A 16,196-nucleotide genomic window follows, 5' to 3' on the forward strand; every position below is an offset into this window, starting at 1 on the left:
GAGAGAGGGAGGGAGGGAGAGAGAAGGAGAGAGAGACAGGGGGAGAGAGAGAGAGAGACAGGGAGGGAGATAAGCCTCTGGTGTGTGACTGACACATTTAACATCTCATGGCAATCGTCTCTAGAGCATCAGACAGACAGACAGACAGGTAGGCAGGCAGTGAGACAGACAGGCAGACAGACAGGCAGTGAGACAGGCAGTGAAGATGAGAGGGTTCTGATGCAGTAAATTCTCTTGACACAAGAAACAGATGTCAGACGTCCTGAACCCAAGAGGCAGGTTCATTCAGTTAAACGATTTATGAACATGAATACATTGATAATCTGCGCTGGCTTTAACCTCACTCACAGCCTGGACAGCGACAGCTCAACACTCCAATGGCTGTCAAATGACTATCATTATAAACCTGTGCTGCCATTTGGAGGGAGTGATGGATGTGGAGATGAATATTCTAGTTTCCTGAGTCTCTTGTCGACAGCTCTTGAGAGATGAGAAGTTTGTACGTGCTTTAGGCCGCAGGACGAAGGTCGGATCGAAGGTCGGATCGATCGATTGGTTGGTTGATTGGTTGATTAACTGCCACAGCGGGGAGCTGTGTGATGAGAGGAGCGGAGGGGAGGGGAGGAGGAGAGGAGAGGAGAGGAGAATCTCCATCTCTCTTTTAACAACGGAACAAAGACTCCTCCGCTGCAGCTGAAGGGATGAGAGGAGGAGAAGAGGAGGGAGGATAATGAGAAAGTGATCCTTTGAGACGAGAGCAGTGAGTCAGAGGATTAGACGTGTCTTCGAGCAGCTGGTGGGAGCAGACATTGTGGTTTTTAATGGTCTGGTCGACATTGTTATGGCTGATGAATGTGTGTCTCATTAGGACAGGGAACCAGGGAACCAGATAGAGGTTCTGCCTCTTAAGGCTGGTTTCTCACTCTGGATGGGCTTGACACATTATATCAGTTACATCATATAATATCATATTACACAATTATAACAGGAATACAAGAGAGGAGAGGAGAGGAGAGGGGAGGGGAGGGGAGGAGGAGAGGAGAGGAGGGGAGAGGGGAGGGGAGGAGAGGAGAGGAGAGGAGAGGGGAGGGGAGGGTAGGAGAGAGGAGAGGGGAGGGGAGGGGAGGGGAGGGGAGGAAGAGAGGAGAGGAGAGGAGAGGAGGAGAGGAGGGGAGAGGGGAGGGGAGGGGAGGGGAGGGGAGGAGAGGGGAGGGGAGGGGAGGGGAGGAGGAGAGGAGAGGGGAGGGGAGGAGGAGAGGGGAGGGGAGGGGAGGGGAGGAGGAGAGGGGAGGGGAGGGGAGGGGAGGAGCGGAGCGGAGGGGAGGGGAGAGGAGGCGTCTGTCTGCCATCCAGTCATACCATGTCACCTGACATCTCAATCTGTCTCATTCAAATTCAACTGTGTTTCTGATAAATTATTTGAGACAATAGAAAGAACTGCAGAGGTTTCACCCCCAGGGGAGACATGGCTCACCAGCGCTCTCTAGTGGCCAACTTCAGCGGTACAGTTTGAATGACTTTCAATGGCTGTGATTTATGCACCAAACATTTCCCCATATCTTATCATTGGAATAATTTATTCTTTTGAGATGCAAAGTTACATGGAGCAAATATTTAACAATCAAATGAGCTGTTTTCAAATTGTATACTCCAATAGAGAATAATCCTACATATTTATGATCATATTAACTGCTCTATTGAAAACTTTGACCCTCTTAAAATGGGTGAGAAAAAGTAGCATAAATTATGCAAATGACAAATTGTATAAATATTCAGTTATACAGTCTAGTCATGGGAATAGGTGTGTGTGTGTGTGTGTGTGTGTGTGTGTGTGTGTGTGTGTGTGGAGGGGGGGGGGGGCACACAGTTGATAAAAAAAGAACTTACAAACACAAACATCTTCATCTTCATTGTGTTAATGTTTTAATGCAGTGGTTGTTGAGAAGCCGTCCTGTTTCCATGTGACATATTTACAAGACTGAAGTGTTGCAGTCTGACAGGAAGTCTGACAGGAAGCAGGAGTACTACAGCGTACTACAGGAGTACTACCCCCCCCCCCCCCCCCCCCTCCCTCACTCCTTCCCTCCCCCCCCTCCCTCCCTCACCCCCCCCTCCCTCCCTTTCAGAACACTTGGACTCATTCCCACATTAAAAGCACATGCGATACAAATCTTAGAAATGTAAGTATAAATCATAAGTATTTAAGAACACTATTGTCTGTAAAATCACTAAGAGCAATACTTGATCATCCCCCTCCGCCCCCCCAAATCAACCCCCCCAGCCCCCCAATCAACCCTCCACCCCCCCATAATAGAAAAAGCAGTGTTGATCATGTGACTGTTGATTGTTGTCTTTGATCATGTGACCAGAGAAGAGCAGGAAGTCCTCAGCAGAACTGGAACAGAACACAGAGAGGAAGTCAGGGTCACATGATCACACAGAGAGGAAGTTAGGGTCACACACCTGAGAACTGATACAGTAACTATGGATACACCATCACACCTGCTACGGTTAGGGATAGAGTTAGGGTTAGGGCTAGGGTTAGGGTTAGGGCTAAGGCTAGGGCCAGGGTTAGGGTTAGGACTAGGGCCAGGGTTAGGGCTAAGGCTAGGGCCAGGGTTAGGGCCAGGGTTAGGGTTAGGACTAGGGTTTGGGCTAGGGCCAGGGTTAGGATTAGGACTAGGGCCAGGGTTAGGGCTAAGGCTAGGGCCAGGGTTAGGGTTAGGACTAGGGCCAGGGTTAGGACTAGGGTCAGGACTAGGGCCAGGGTTAGGGTTAGGACTAGGGTTAGGGTTAGGACTAGGGTTTGGGCTAGGGCCAGGGTTAGGGTTAGGACTAGGGCCAGGGTTAGGGTTAGGACTAGGGTTTGGGCTAGGGCCAGGGTTAGGGTTAGGACTAGGGCCAGGGTTAGGACTAGGGTTTGGGCTAGGGCCAGGGTTAGGGTTAGGACTAGGGCCAGGGTTAGGACTAGGGTCAGGACTAGGGCCAGGGTTAGGGTTAGGACTAGGGCCAGGGTTAGGGTTAGGACTAGGGTTTGGGCTAGGGCCAGGGTTAGGGTTAGGACTAGGGTTTGGGCTAGGGCCAGGGTTAGGGTTAGGACTAGGGCCAGGGTTAGGGTTAGGACTAGGGCCAGGGTTAGGGTTAGGACTAGGGTTTGGGCTAGGGCCAGGGTTAGGACGTTGTCTCACCTTCCAGCGGTTCCCACACTCATTACACAACACAAAGGTGGTCATGGGCTCGTCAGCGCTGCGGGTCTGCACCTACACACACACACACACACACACACACGATGATGATTGATGATCATATTGGATAGAGGCAGAGGAACATCACCATGTAGATGATTGGATGCTTTGGGAGGTAGTACCTGTTGTACTGGAGGTGTTTACCTGTGTTATACGTTACCTGGTTGGAGGTGTGTGTGTGTGTGTGTGTGTACCTGGTTGGAGGTGTGTGTGTGTGTGTGTGTGTGTACCTGGTTGTAGCTGCAGTTCTTCTTCCTGCACTTGCTGCACTGCAGCAGGTCTGTGGTGGTGCCGCCTGTCTTGGCCATCTGGTGCTCCCTGATGGCCTCCTGGGTCAGGTCACTCCTCAGCTGCTTCAACTCGTCACTGGCCATCTCCTACAGGGGGGGGGGGGGGGGGGAGAGACAGACAGACAGACAAACAGACAGAGAGACAGACAGACAGAGAGACAGAGAGATTTTTGCACCCCCCAAGACAACACACACACACCACACCCCCCCCCGAGACAACACACGTGCACACCCCCCAGGGAGAACAGAGCGCTGGGCACAGGGTCAGCCATATTCCGGCGCCTCTGGAGCAGTTAGGGGTTAAGTGCGTTGCTCAAGGGCACAACGGCAGTGGTAGACACCTGGATATGATGCCAGTAACCCTCCAGTCACCGGCTCACATCCGGCTCCCTCCTGGAGCGGGGATCCAACCAGCGACCTTCCGATTGCTGGCCGGCCTCTCTAACCTCCAGGCCACCTGCCGCCCCGAGAGAGAGAGAGAGAGAGAGAGAGAGAGAGAGAGAATGTAGGTACCTCAGCAGACATGGTGGCGAAGCGGCGGAGCTGGATGCCCCCTGCCAGGACGTTCCTCCTCAGGCCCGGGTTCTTGTGGTCCTTCAGGTTGCTGATGCGGCTCCTGACACGGTTCTTGTACTTTATGTCTGTGGCCCGGATCTCCTGGTAGATATGTGCAGCACCACTCAGGAACATTTCTACCTTCATCTGACTGAAATACTGAACACTAGATAACTCCAGAGTAGTGTACACTAGATAACTCCAGAGTAGTGTACACTAGATAACTCCAGAGTAGTGTACACTAGATAACTCCAGAGTAGTGTATACTAGATAACTCCAGAGTAGTGTACACTAGATAACTCCAGAGTAGTGTATACTAGATAACTCCAGAGTAGTGTACACTAGATAACTCCAGAGTAGTGTACACTAGATAACTCCAGAGTAGTGTATACTAGATAACTCCAGAGTAGTGTATACTAGATAACTCCAGAGTAGTGTACACTAGATAACTCCAGAGTAGTGTATACTAGATAACTAGTAGTGTTAAAGGATATGATCTTCAATCTCTGAAGCCATGGAGTCACAGTTCGTCCCAAACTCTTTGTAGTTATCTGAGGAGGAGGAGAAGGAGGAAGAGGAGGAGGAGGGGGAAGAGGAGGAGGAGGAGGAGGAAGAGGAGGAAGAGGGGGAGGAGGAGGAGGAGGAGGAGGAAGAAGAGGAGGAGGGGGAGGAAGAGAAAACACAGGTGACAGTTGAATCTTTCATCATCCAGGTGAGTCTCTCAGGGAGAGAGGCTTGGTCATGTGGTTGTAACGAGTTCCATTGTACACAGAGGCAGACGCAGTGTTGTGGTGAGGGCAAGGTCCCGTTTATTCAGAAAGTTTTACGGTGCTGATTGCTTTTCAGCCCCCATGCACTCGGCAACTTCCCAGTTGCCCTCCTCCCGAAAGCCGAGGCACACACATCTTAAACCATTTCGTAGACGAGGCTTCATTCAACAACGAAACCTCGCCCCCGTAACCCTGGCCACGGTCCTGTAGCTCCCTCTACAGGCCGAACGCTGCATGTCCCCCCACAGTGGTATATGTAGCTCTCGTGACGAGGTCACTCTGCTTGTCACATATAAACCACCTCAGAGTGATCGGCCTGACGGGGGACGCCTGGGCCTTGGTCCCTGGTCGCGGCTGCCAGCATCACCATGACTAGTGGTATGTGGTTGTGTGTAGTGGTACATGAACAGCGCCCTGCGTAAGTGTTGGGACAGTGCTTCACACTTTCCTTACGCAGGGCACTGTATGTAGGGCTGTGTGCAGTGGTACATGTATGTAGTCACGTTGTATGTAGTATGTTGTATGTAGTATGTAGTATGTAGTATGTTGTACGTAGTGTGTAGTATGTTGTATGTAGTATGTAGTATGTTGCATGTAGTATGTTGTATGTAGTATGTAGTATGTTGTATGTAGTATGTTGTATGTAGTATGTCTCTGGTCCCTACCTTCATGACGCAGAGCAGCAGCTAGCATCTCGATACACTTGTCCCTGATGGAGTCCCCAGTGAGCAGGCGGGGGGAGAGGGGGCCCCCCCCTGAGGAGGAGGGGGACATGGGGCTGGTGGGGGTTCGAGGAGGCTCTGCCTTGCCTTTCTTGCTCATCACTCTAAATCCACAACAACAGAACATCGTTCAGAGGGAATCAATATGAATATGAATATTCAACTCATACATCTGCAAGGAGATACAGTTGGTAGGAATCATTTTACAGTTTCCATTGAAGTCATCTGGCAGACGCTTTTATCCAAAGCGACTTACAACAGGTACATTTGTCTACGTCAGTGAATCAACTATACAACAGTCATCGTCAGTAAAACCTTGGATCAGAACAGGTGCCATCAGTCACAGTGCTGGAGAAAGGAAAAATGTATGGTGTGTGTGTGTGTGTGTGTGTTAATGACCCATACCGGTCAAGGCTGTCTGTGGAGGCCTTCCTCTGCAGGGGGCCTGGGTGGGGCTTGGAGCCATGAGACTCCCTCCTGAATCTCACACACACACACACACACACACACACACACACACACACACACACACACAGACTTGTCATTGGGAGAGCTATCATCTTCATCTACATTACCCAGATCCCAGTACCCCCCATTATGCAGAGTAAATCCAGAGTTTTCAGGTGATACATAGACCAATGATCAGCTGCAGTAACAGTACCCATGTCCCCCAGGACTACAATACCCATCTCCCCAGGACTACAATACCCATCTCCCCAGGACTACAACACCCATCTCCCCAGGACTACAATACCCATCTCCTCGGGACTACAGTACCAATCCCCCCAGGACACTACAGTACCCAGGACTACAGTACCCATCTCCTCAGGACTACAGCAGTTATCTCCCCAGGACTACAGTACCCATCTCCCCAGGACTACATTACCCATCTCCTCAGGACTACAGTACCCATCTCCCCAGGACTACAGTACCCATCTCCTCAGGACTACAGTACCCATCTACTCAGGACTACAGTACCCAGGACTACAGTACCCAGGACTACAGTACCTCTCTCCAATGATCTTCTTGGCTGGGGGGGAGCTGCTTGTCTTCCCATCACTGGACTCTCTCCTGGAGACAGACACTCAATGATGAGACATTTAGATGGCAGGTCTCTGGATACCATACAGCATATCTAACTCACGGTATGTTTATATTGTCACTTTATTGATATTTATATGTTAGTGTTCCGTTGTGTTCCTGTTGTAAAGAGCTGCTCTGTCACTGTCCTGTGAGTAACACTGTTGGCACTAAAACCCTCATCCCTGTCAACCATTGTTGACATACAGTCAGTACAGTTGATTCTCTATTCTCTTCATGGTGCAGTGAGTTCCAGTGACCAGCGACCAGTAACAGTAGCAGTAACACTAGTAGTAACAGTAACAGTAACAGTATCAGTAGTAGTCCTGTAGGGGGCAGTAGCAGTATGTTACCTGTCTGGTTTGAAGTCAGTGGACAGGCGTTTCACAGGATGAGCAGGCTTGGAGTCAGGTGAGTCCTTCCTGCAGCAAGAGAGACAGAAAGAGAGAGAGAGAGAGAGAGAGAGAGAGAGAGAGAGAGAGAGAGAGAGAGAGAGAGAGAGAGAGAGAGAGAGACAGAGAGAGAGAGAGAGGGGGGTCAAGTGTTTTAGATCAACTTCCTGTTATCAAGGTCACTTCCTGTGGGTTCAACCGTTCAGAGTGATGGTTGGTTTTTGTGAATATTGTTATTGTTGTTGTTGTTGTTGTTGTTGTTGTTGTTGTTGTTGCGTACAGTATTTTGTTGTTGTTGTTTATTGTTCATGCAGACCTGTCCTTGTCCTTCTTGCCGTCCTGACTCGGCCTCTTAGGAGTTTTAGGAGGTTTGGAGTCGGAAGAATCTTTTCTGAAACAGGAAACACTCGTATGACTCCACCACAGCCATGCAGAGAAGGATGACTCCACCACAGCCATGCAGAGAAGGATGACTCCACCACAGCCATGCAGAGAAGGATGACTCCACCACAGCCATGCAGAGAAGGATGACTCCACCACAGCCATGCAGAGAAGGATGACTCCACCACAGAGAAGGATGACTCCACCACAGAGAAGGATGACTCCACTACAGAGAAGGATGACTCCACCACAGCCATGCAGAGAAGGATGACTCCACCACAGCCATGCAGAGAAGGATGACTCCACCACAGAGAAGGATGACTCCACCACAGCCATGCAGAGAAGGATGACTCCACCACAGAGAAGGATGACTCCACCACAGAGAAGGATGACTCCACCACAGCCATGCAGAGAAGGATGACTCCACCACAGAGAAGGATGACTCCACCACAGCCATGCAGAGAAGGATGACTCCACCACAGCCATGTCGACACATAGCAAACACTGTGACAGTTGCCATGTCACGACGAACGGCTTTAATGAAAAGGTTTCTACTGCCTCCACAGTCCCACTAACTACAGCACACAGCCACAGCTCAACATCAGGAGTCCAACCTAAACCAAACCATGAGCCAACATGCAGGGTTCCAGCAGATCTACACCCGTTAGCGTGTTAGCGTGCGCGTTAGCATCCGTTAGCAACTGTTAGCATCCGTTAGCGTGCAACAGCAGGAGAGGCCAACCTTTCTTTCTTGGCGTCCACTGACGGCCTCTTGGGTACTTTACTCTCTTTGCTCTCCGAGGAGTCTTTTCTGTAAGATGGACAACTGTTTCAACCAGGAGACAACTGTAGTCTTCAGAAACCTCATGTCATGTAACCAAACTACACCATCATCATCATCACCACCATCATTATCTTCATCTCCATCATCATCATCATCACCATCATCATCACCACCATCATTATCTTCATTTCCATCATCATCATCATCACCACCATCATCATCATCATCATCATCATCATCATCACCATCATCATCATCATCATCTTCATCTCCATCATCATCATCATCACCACCGTTATTATCTTCATCTCCATTATCATCATCATCATCATCGCCACCACCATCATCATCACATCATCATCATCATATCCACTGACTTCATCCAACCAGTTTCAGCACCACTGGTGTGTAGGGATGATCCCTCAGACCATTACCTAGCAATGTGGACAGTACACCACAAGATGGCCAACATGGAATTGTAATACGTAATTGTCATGGTAACCACACAGAGAGAAGCTAACAACTCAGACACCATAGCAACTAAGCATCATTTGACTGAACACTGCGATGTCAGAGGAGTTGGTTGTTCATAAAGCTGTGAGCTGAACTGTCCAAACGGTGAACCACAAGATGGCCGCCGCTACACCCACCAAGGAACGTTGATCTGAACAGGCGTGTCTGTTCTACTCATTCTATTTCTATAGGTTAGGCTCTATGGCATGTCAGGAACAGACCAAAGCAAGCACGCACGCACGCACACACACACACACACACACACACACAGCCACACACACACAGCCATAGACACACAGCCATAGACACCGGGGCTGCAGTGAGGCAGTTCCCTGATGTCAGACCTGTCCTTCTTGGTGTGGTCACATGACGTCCTCTTCAGAGGAAGAGGACGTCTCCTTTCTGAGACAAACAGCAACACAAACTCCTGCTTGACAACGTCACCACGGAAACCAGTGTCTTTGTGTTCAATGACCACAGCATGCTCATCAACGCTGCCCATTCATCTACAATATGAACATCCTGTCCTGACCTGTCCTTTTTCCCGTCGACTGAAGGCCGTTTGGCGGGAGGAGGAGGAGGAGGAGGAGGAGGAGGAGGGTGGAGGTGGAGAGGAAGAGGAGCAAGTGGAGCGTTGGGGTCCGGAGGCTCCTTTCTGAATGAGGTCATCACACATGTAATCAACACACTACTACACTACTACACTACTACACTACTACACTACTACACTAACACACTACTACACTACTACACTAACACACTACTACACTAACATACTACTACACTACTACACTACTACACTACTACACTAACACACTACTACACTACTACACTAACACACTACTACACTAACATACTACTACACTAACACACTAACACACTACTACACTAACACACTACTACACTAACATACTACTACACTAACACACTAACACACTACTACACTACTACACTAACATACTACTACACTACTACACTACTACACTAACATACTACTACACTACTACACTACTACACTACTACACTAACATACTACTACACTAACACACTAACACACTAACACACTACTACACTAACACACTACTACACTAACATACTACTACACTACTACACTACTACACTAACACACTACTACACTAACACACTACTACACTACTACACTAACATACTACTACACTAACACACTACTACACTACTACACTAACACACTACTACACTAACACACTACTACACTACTACACTAACACACTACTACACTACTACACTAACACACTACTACACTAACATACTACTACACTAACACACTACTACACTACTACACTAACACACTACTACACTAACACACTACTACACTACTACACTAACACACCAGTTAGTTTGTGACTCCCAGGTGTTTAATATCACTTTATTTGCTTTTATGTCATGTATCAGATCCTATAGAGCCAATCACACTGTAATGGAGCCTCGTCCTGTTTACTGTGAAGAACAACCAGAGGCTGACCTCTCCTTCTTGACCTCCAGGGCCGAGGGCTTGGGAGGAGGAGGAGGAGGAGGAGGGTGAAGATGAAGAGGAAGAGGGGCAAACGGAGCGTTGGGGTCTGGGGGTGCTTGTTTCCTGAATGAGAAACCCACAGGCTCACTATCACAGGGTTCTACACACACACACACGCATGCACGCACGCACACACACACACACACAGACACACACACACACACACACAAACAGACACACACACACACACACACACACACACACACAGACACACACACACACACAGACACACACACACACAGACACACACCAGGGTTCTCCCCAAACAACAGAAGAGTGTTTCTGCGTCACACTGTGAACCTGGTGGTGTCACTATGTAAACATTACAAGACAAATGAAACTATCTATTTAGTAATAGAGTAACTATCTTTATTAAACTATCTATTTAGTAATGATATAATAACTATGTTTGATCGCCAACGACATCGCTGTTAAAAATGAAAGCCAAAGTGTTATGACGTTCCTCAGTGAATTCAGCGTTTTAGCTGTTTTATAGTTCGGTTTGGCGTATTTTGACATGAATAAACACAAGTCGGGTTTTGATGATGCAATCCAGCGCCACGCCCCTCGACCATCCTGGGGAGAACCCTCGTATCACATGATCCCCACAACTAAAGCTTCCTCAGAAACTCTCTGTTTGTGTGTCTGGGAGAGCATCACACAACATGACAGCAGACTGTAAAAACACACAGACCCAGGATAGTTTAGCATCCCCTGTGACCTCTGACCTCTGACCCCGTCTACAATATGAGCCATCCTACACAAACTCAGCACACGTGGACCAGCACAGTACGAATGTGCACTATGTATTGTGTATGGTAATGTGCACTATGTGTTGTGTAAGGTGACTGTTGATGATTTTATGTGTTTATGATAACTGGTGATGCCAAAGACAAATGTCCATCCCTGGATGGACAATAAAGTTCTGTCTAAAACACTCCCCACACTGCATGCCCTCTGACCTCTCTTTCTTCACCTCCAGCGAGGGCCGTCTGGCTGGGGGTGGGGGGGGGAGGGGGAGGGGGAGGGGGGGGAGGGCGGGACGAAGGCTCAGCATCTGGAGTGTCTTTCCTGATGATGAACAGAAAGATCACAACAGTCTCTCCACAGCTGCAGTACTGTAATACAGCTACTAATCACACCAGTTTAATACCGTAATACAGCTACTAATCACACCAGTTTAATACCGTAATACAGCTACTAATCACACCAGTTTAATACCGTAATACAGCTACTAATCACACCAGTTTAATACCGTAATACAGCTACTAATTACACCAGTTTAATACTGTAATACAGCTACTAATCACACCATGCTAATACCGTAATACAGTTACTATAATCACACCAGTTTAATACCGTAATACAGCTACTAACCACACCAGTTTAATACCGTAATACAGTTACTAATCACACCATGCTAATACCGTAATACAGCTACTAATCACACCAGTTTAATACCGTAAACAGCTACTAATCACACCATGCTAATACCGTAATACAGCTACTAATCACACCAGTTTAATACCGTAAACAGCTACTAATCACACCATGCTAATACCGTAATACAGCTACTAATCACACCAGTTTAATACTGTAATACAGCTACTAATCACACCATGCTAGCACCGTAATACAGCTACTAATCACGTCATTCACAGAGGCACACAGCTATAATCCCAGTGGAATACGAAACACTTAACTCACAGAGGCACACGTGAGCAGCATGCTACATGTATGTAAGTCATTCTGCCAGCTGACCACGACTGTGGTAAGCAAGTCTTGAAATGTATTCAGAAGACTGTGTTATCCTGCTGAGCTAAAGCCAGAGCCAGGTCTGCAGGTCTCACACACGCGATTCACACACATTACACGTGCACGAGCATCACATGCACTAGCACCAATGTGCACGAGCATCACATGCACTAGCACCAACGTGCACGAGCATCACATGCACTGAGACCCTCCTGACCTCTCTCTCTTCATCTCCACGGCCGGGCGCTTTGCGGGGGGGGGGGGACGGGCGGGCCGTGGGGGGGAGGGGTACGGGCGCTTGGCGGGGGGAGGGGGGCGGGCGAGTCGTAGGGGGCGGGGGGAGGGGTAGCGGGTGGGGTACAGGATGTTGCTGTCCAGTACGCTCCTCCTAAAGAGGACATAGAACACATAGAACACAGCCTGGTCTTCAGACTGGAGGGACAGCTGTGAGGGAGGAGGGGGGCCGCTCACCTCTCCACCTCTCTCTCCATCTCTCCACCTCTCCATCTCTCTCTCCACCTCTCCACCTCTCTCTCCACCTCTCCATCTCTCCACCTCTCCATCTCTCTCTCCACCTCTCCATCTCTCTCTCTACCTCTCCATCTCTCTCTCTACCTCTCCATCTCTCACACTCTCTCTACCTCTCCCACTCTCCACCTCTCCCACTCTCTCCATCTCTCACCTCTCAAACTCTCTGGCGTGGTTCTCTGCTGGCCTTGGAGGATCGTACATGGGTCTCTCCCTCCTGGTCTCCTCTCCGTGTCTCTCCCTCCTGGTCTCCTCTCTATGTCTCTCCCTCCATTCTCCCTCCCCGTGCCTCTCCCTCCATTCTCCCTCCCCGTGTCTCTCCTTCCCCGGCTCCTCTTTGTCTCTGCTGTGGTTCCTGCGTTCTTCTCCTCTTCTGGGTTCTTCTGCGCGTCTTTCATGTTTGTGCTGGTCTGAGTGCCTCTCCTTCTTCACCTCTCCAGATCTCTTGTCTTTCCTGTGTTCATCATCTTCATCATCTTCATCATCATGGTGTTTCTCTTTCCTGTGTTTGTCAGAGTGCCTCTTCTCAGGATCCACCTTGGGCCTCTTGTGACTGGGAGGAAAACAGCACACACACACACACACACACACACACACACACACACACACACACACACACACACACACACACACACACAACACACACACACACACACACACACAGCACAACCACAACACATACTGTGTCTTCCAAGCATTGGAAATATGTTATCAGTTTCCCTTTGTACAACTTTCATTCCATAAACCGGTTTTATTGGTGTGTGTGTGTGTGTGTGTGTGTGTGTGTGCGCGTGTGTGTATGTGCGTGTGTGTGTGTGTGTGCGCGTGTGTGTATGTGCGTGTGTATGTGTGCATGTGCGTGTATGTGTGCATGTGTGTGTGTGTGTGTGTGGGGTGGTCTTAGTGTGAAGTGTACCAACCTGATTGTTTGTGTGTGTGTGTGTATATGTGTGTGTGTGTGTGTGGAGTGGTCTTAGTTTGAAGTGTACCAACCTGATCGTGTGTGTGTGTGTGTGTGTGTGTGTGTGTGTGTGTGTGTGTGTGTGTGTGTACCAACCTGGTCTCTCTCTCTGAGGGAGAGGAGGCGGGGGACCCGGTGGAGTTGTTGTTGTTAGGCTCCACCCCATTCTTCACCTCATTGGCCCTCTCACTCGGAGAGTGGGCGGTGTCTACATATGATTCAGAAAATAATCTGTCTGTCATACTGTAGCTAGATGATAGCATGATCAGTACTATCACTGTACAGAACCTGCCCCCTCCTGTCCTAAATACTGTACTGCGTCATGAAAGCACGAGAACAATACTCTACCTTTACACAGTAATCAATTACTACCAGTTTACACAGTAATCAATAACTACCAGTTTACACAGTAATCAATAACTAGAATAGAGCAGAGCTCCATAGCAACCAGATGGCGTCCTACCCAGAAGCCTCTTCCAGTCCTTGATGAGGACCTTGGCGAGGACGACCACTTCCTCGTCCACACAGTGCTTCCTGATCCCGTTCACCAACATGCCGATACGTGTCTCCTGAACACAAACAGCTCAGTTCAGTTCAGTTCAGTTCAGTTCAGGTCCTGTGTGTGTGTGTGTGTGTGTGTGTGTGTGTGTGTGTGAGGGACATCACCTGCAGGAGTTTCAGCGTCATGTTGAAACTCTGCAGTTCCTTCAGAAGGTCCAGGGCCCCCTCCTGCGAACAATAACACACGCTCCGGAAATCAATCAAACTTTATTTATACACCACAGTTCCTACAAACACTGTCTTGCTCAAGGTAGGCACAAGAGGTGGGAGTATTAGTATTAGTATTAGTATTAGTAGTATTAGTAGTAGTAATAGTAGTAGTATTAGTAGTAGTAGTAGTAATAGTAGTAATAGTAGTATTAGTAGTAGTAGTGTAGTAGTAGTATTAGTATTAGTATTAGTAGTAGTAGTAGTAGTAGTAATAGTATTAGTAGTATTAGTAGTAGCATAGTAGTAGTATTAGTAGTAGCAGTAGTATTAGTAGTAGTATAGTAGTAGTAGTAGTAGCATAGTAGTAGTAGTAGTATTAGTAATAGTAGTAATAGTAGTATAGTAGTAGTATTAGTAGTAGTATAGTAGTAGTAGTAGTAGTAGTATTTCAAAGTAAAGGCAGTTTCTACACTTGTGGAGCAGAGAGCGGAGAGCAGGTGCCTACAGGATTTACACAGCGGGTTAAAAGCAGTGCAATAACATTCCATTTCAATAATAGTTTCAAGAATGTGGAGATTGTATTTTAAGTTGACTGCAGGCAGTCAAACGTGAAAGTCTGCATTCAACATTTTATTTATGGATTATGAAGAGGGAGTAATGTTGAGTTTGGTGGAGCGTCGCCAACAGCCTCGCCGTGCCGTGACGTGCACGACCGAATGCGCGTAACCCGGACCGTCGGCCCAGTCACAACAAACAATCCCGCACGACACCGCGACCTTGTGCTGTTTACTTTCGCTTCCAAAACTTGTGTCAGAACAGCAACGACAAACACGACTGAAGTCTCTTACAACTTTCCAGAAGCGGCTCAGCCTGCTTCAGGTCGCTTTTTAAAAGGGTCTCGGAGACTAAATCCGACCAGTCGTCCTCCAACACCTGTTCCCACACGCAACTGTCCCGTCCGACACGCAACTGTCCCGTCCGACACGCCGCTGCCCACGACTCTCTCCAAAGAGGAACCTCGTATTAGTGAAAAGTATTAGTGAAAAGTATTAGTAAATAGCTGGTAGGAGATTTCAAATAGATCGTCACAAGGCTGTCGAACACGCCGTGGTACATGTTTAAGGAGAAAGTGTGTGACTCGCTCAGGATTCAGTTTGACGAGCAACGAGGTGACAGAAAAACATGCGACATAAAGGTGTCAGAATACACTCTCACCATGTTGCACCGAGACACCATCTTGTCCAGCTTTTTAGCAATCCGGATTAGATCCTCTTCTCGCATCATCATAACGGCATGGAATAATCGTGCTAATGACTATAATAGTATTTAAATGTTTATTTTTTAATTGAATAAAACAATAGAAATGTAAGAAGTTTTGATCCCGCAAAGGCACGAGTCGTTCGGTCAGGCCAGGGGGCGTGTCCAGACCATCTGGTCAACATGACAACGGCCTAATTATAGACGTTGCTATGGGCCCGACACTAATACCGTCCTCTGTCCGTCAGTCGACGAGCATTTTACAACTTCTACTGGTCCTAAACATAACCTCAGGATTGGAGAGAACTTTATTGCGGTCAGCCAATTGCCGACAGTCACAGTAGACCGAACACGGGCGCGCGCGCGCACACAGACACACACACATTTGGACAGGAGAATTGTTTTTAAAGATAGAATTAGGAATGGTATAAAACCTGTGTGTTTGACACCATTCCTCATTCCATTTCATGCATGACAATGAGCCTGTCCTTTGATTTCTACCACCACCAGCCTCCCCTGGTGTGTACAGTGTAAAGTGTAGACTGGTTAGTTCATAATCATAGCCCACTTGACACACTCTCACATTCATTTACACTTTCTACAGCTATTAGCTTGTAGGCTACATCCACACACACACACACACACCTGTCTTTAGAGCAGGGTTCCCATGGTGATCAGCCACTAGTGTCCGTCCATATCC

General features: G+C 48.3%; 1 protein-coding gene across 5 annotated transcripts; it reads right to left on the reverse strand.

Annotated features, from left to right (window-relative positions):
• Positions 1–2,304: 2,304 nt before the first annotated feature.
• tcea3 (transcription elongation factor A (SII), 3) lies at positions 2,305–15,645 on the reverse strand. Of its 5 annotated transcripts, none has more exons than XM_083678028.1 (15): positions 15,455–15,645; positions 14,195–14,257; positions 13,992–14,097; positions 13,625–13,736; positions 8,178–8,246; positions 7,371–7,445; positions 7,016–7,084; positions 6,591–6,653; positions 5,988–6,059; positions 5,526–5,686; positions 4,580–4,641; positions 4,049–4,198; positions 3,476–3,622; positions 3,189–3,260; positions 2,305–2,395 (listed from the first exon to the last, which is right to left on the reverse strand). In XM_083678028.1, the coding sequence occupies exons 1-15, from the start codon at positions 15,524–15,526 to the stop codon at positions 2,387–2,389; spliced, it is 1,302 nt and encodes a 433-aa protein (XP_083534154.1). In that variant the 5' UTR covers positions 15,527–15,645; the 3' UTR covers positions 2,305–2,386. The 5 variants fall into 5 exon arrangements, with proteins under 5 accessions (XP_083534154.1, XP_083534152.1, XP_083534155.1 ...); XM_083678026.1 differs by lacking the exon at positions 8,178–8,246 and adding an exon at positions 12,722–13,120; XM_083678029.1 differs by lacking the exon at positions 8,178–8,246.
• Between the last annotated feature and the right edge of the window lie 551 nt (positions 15,646–16,196).

The sequence above is a fragment of the Argentina silus genome (assembly GCF_951799395.1).
Source record: "Argentina silus genome assembly, chromosome: 10".
Taxonomy (NCBI): Eukaryota; Metazoa; Chordata; class Actinopteri; order Argentiniformes; family Argentinidae; genus Argentina; species Argentina silus.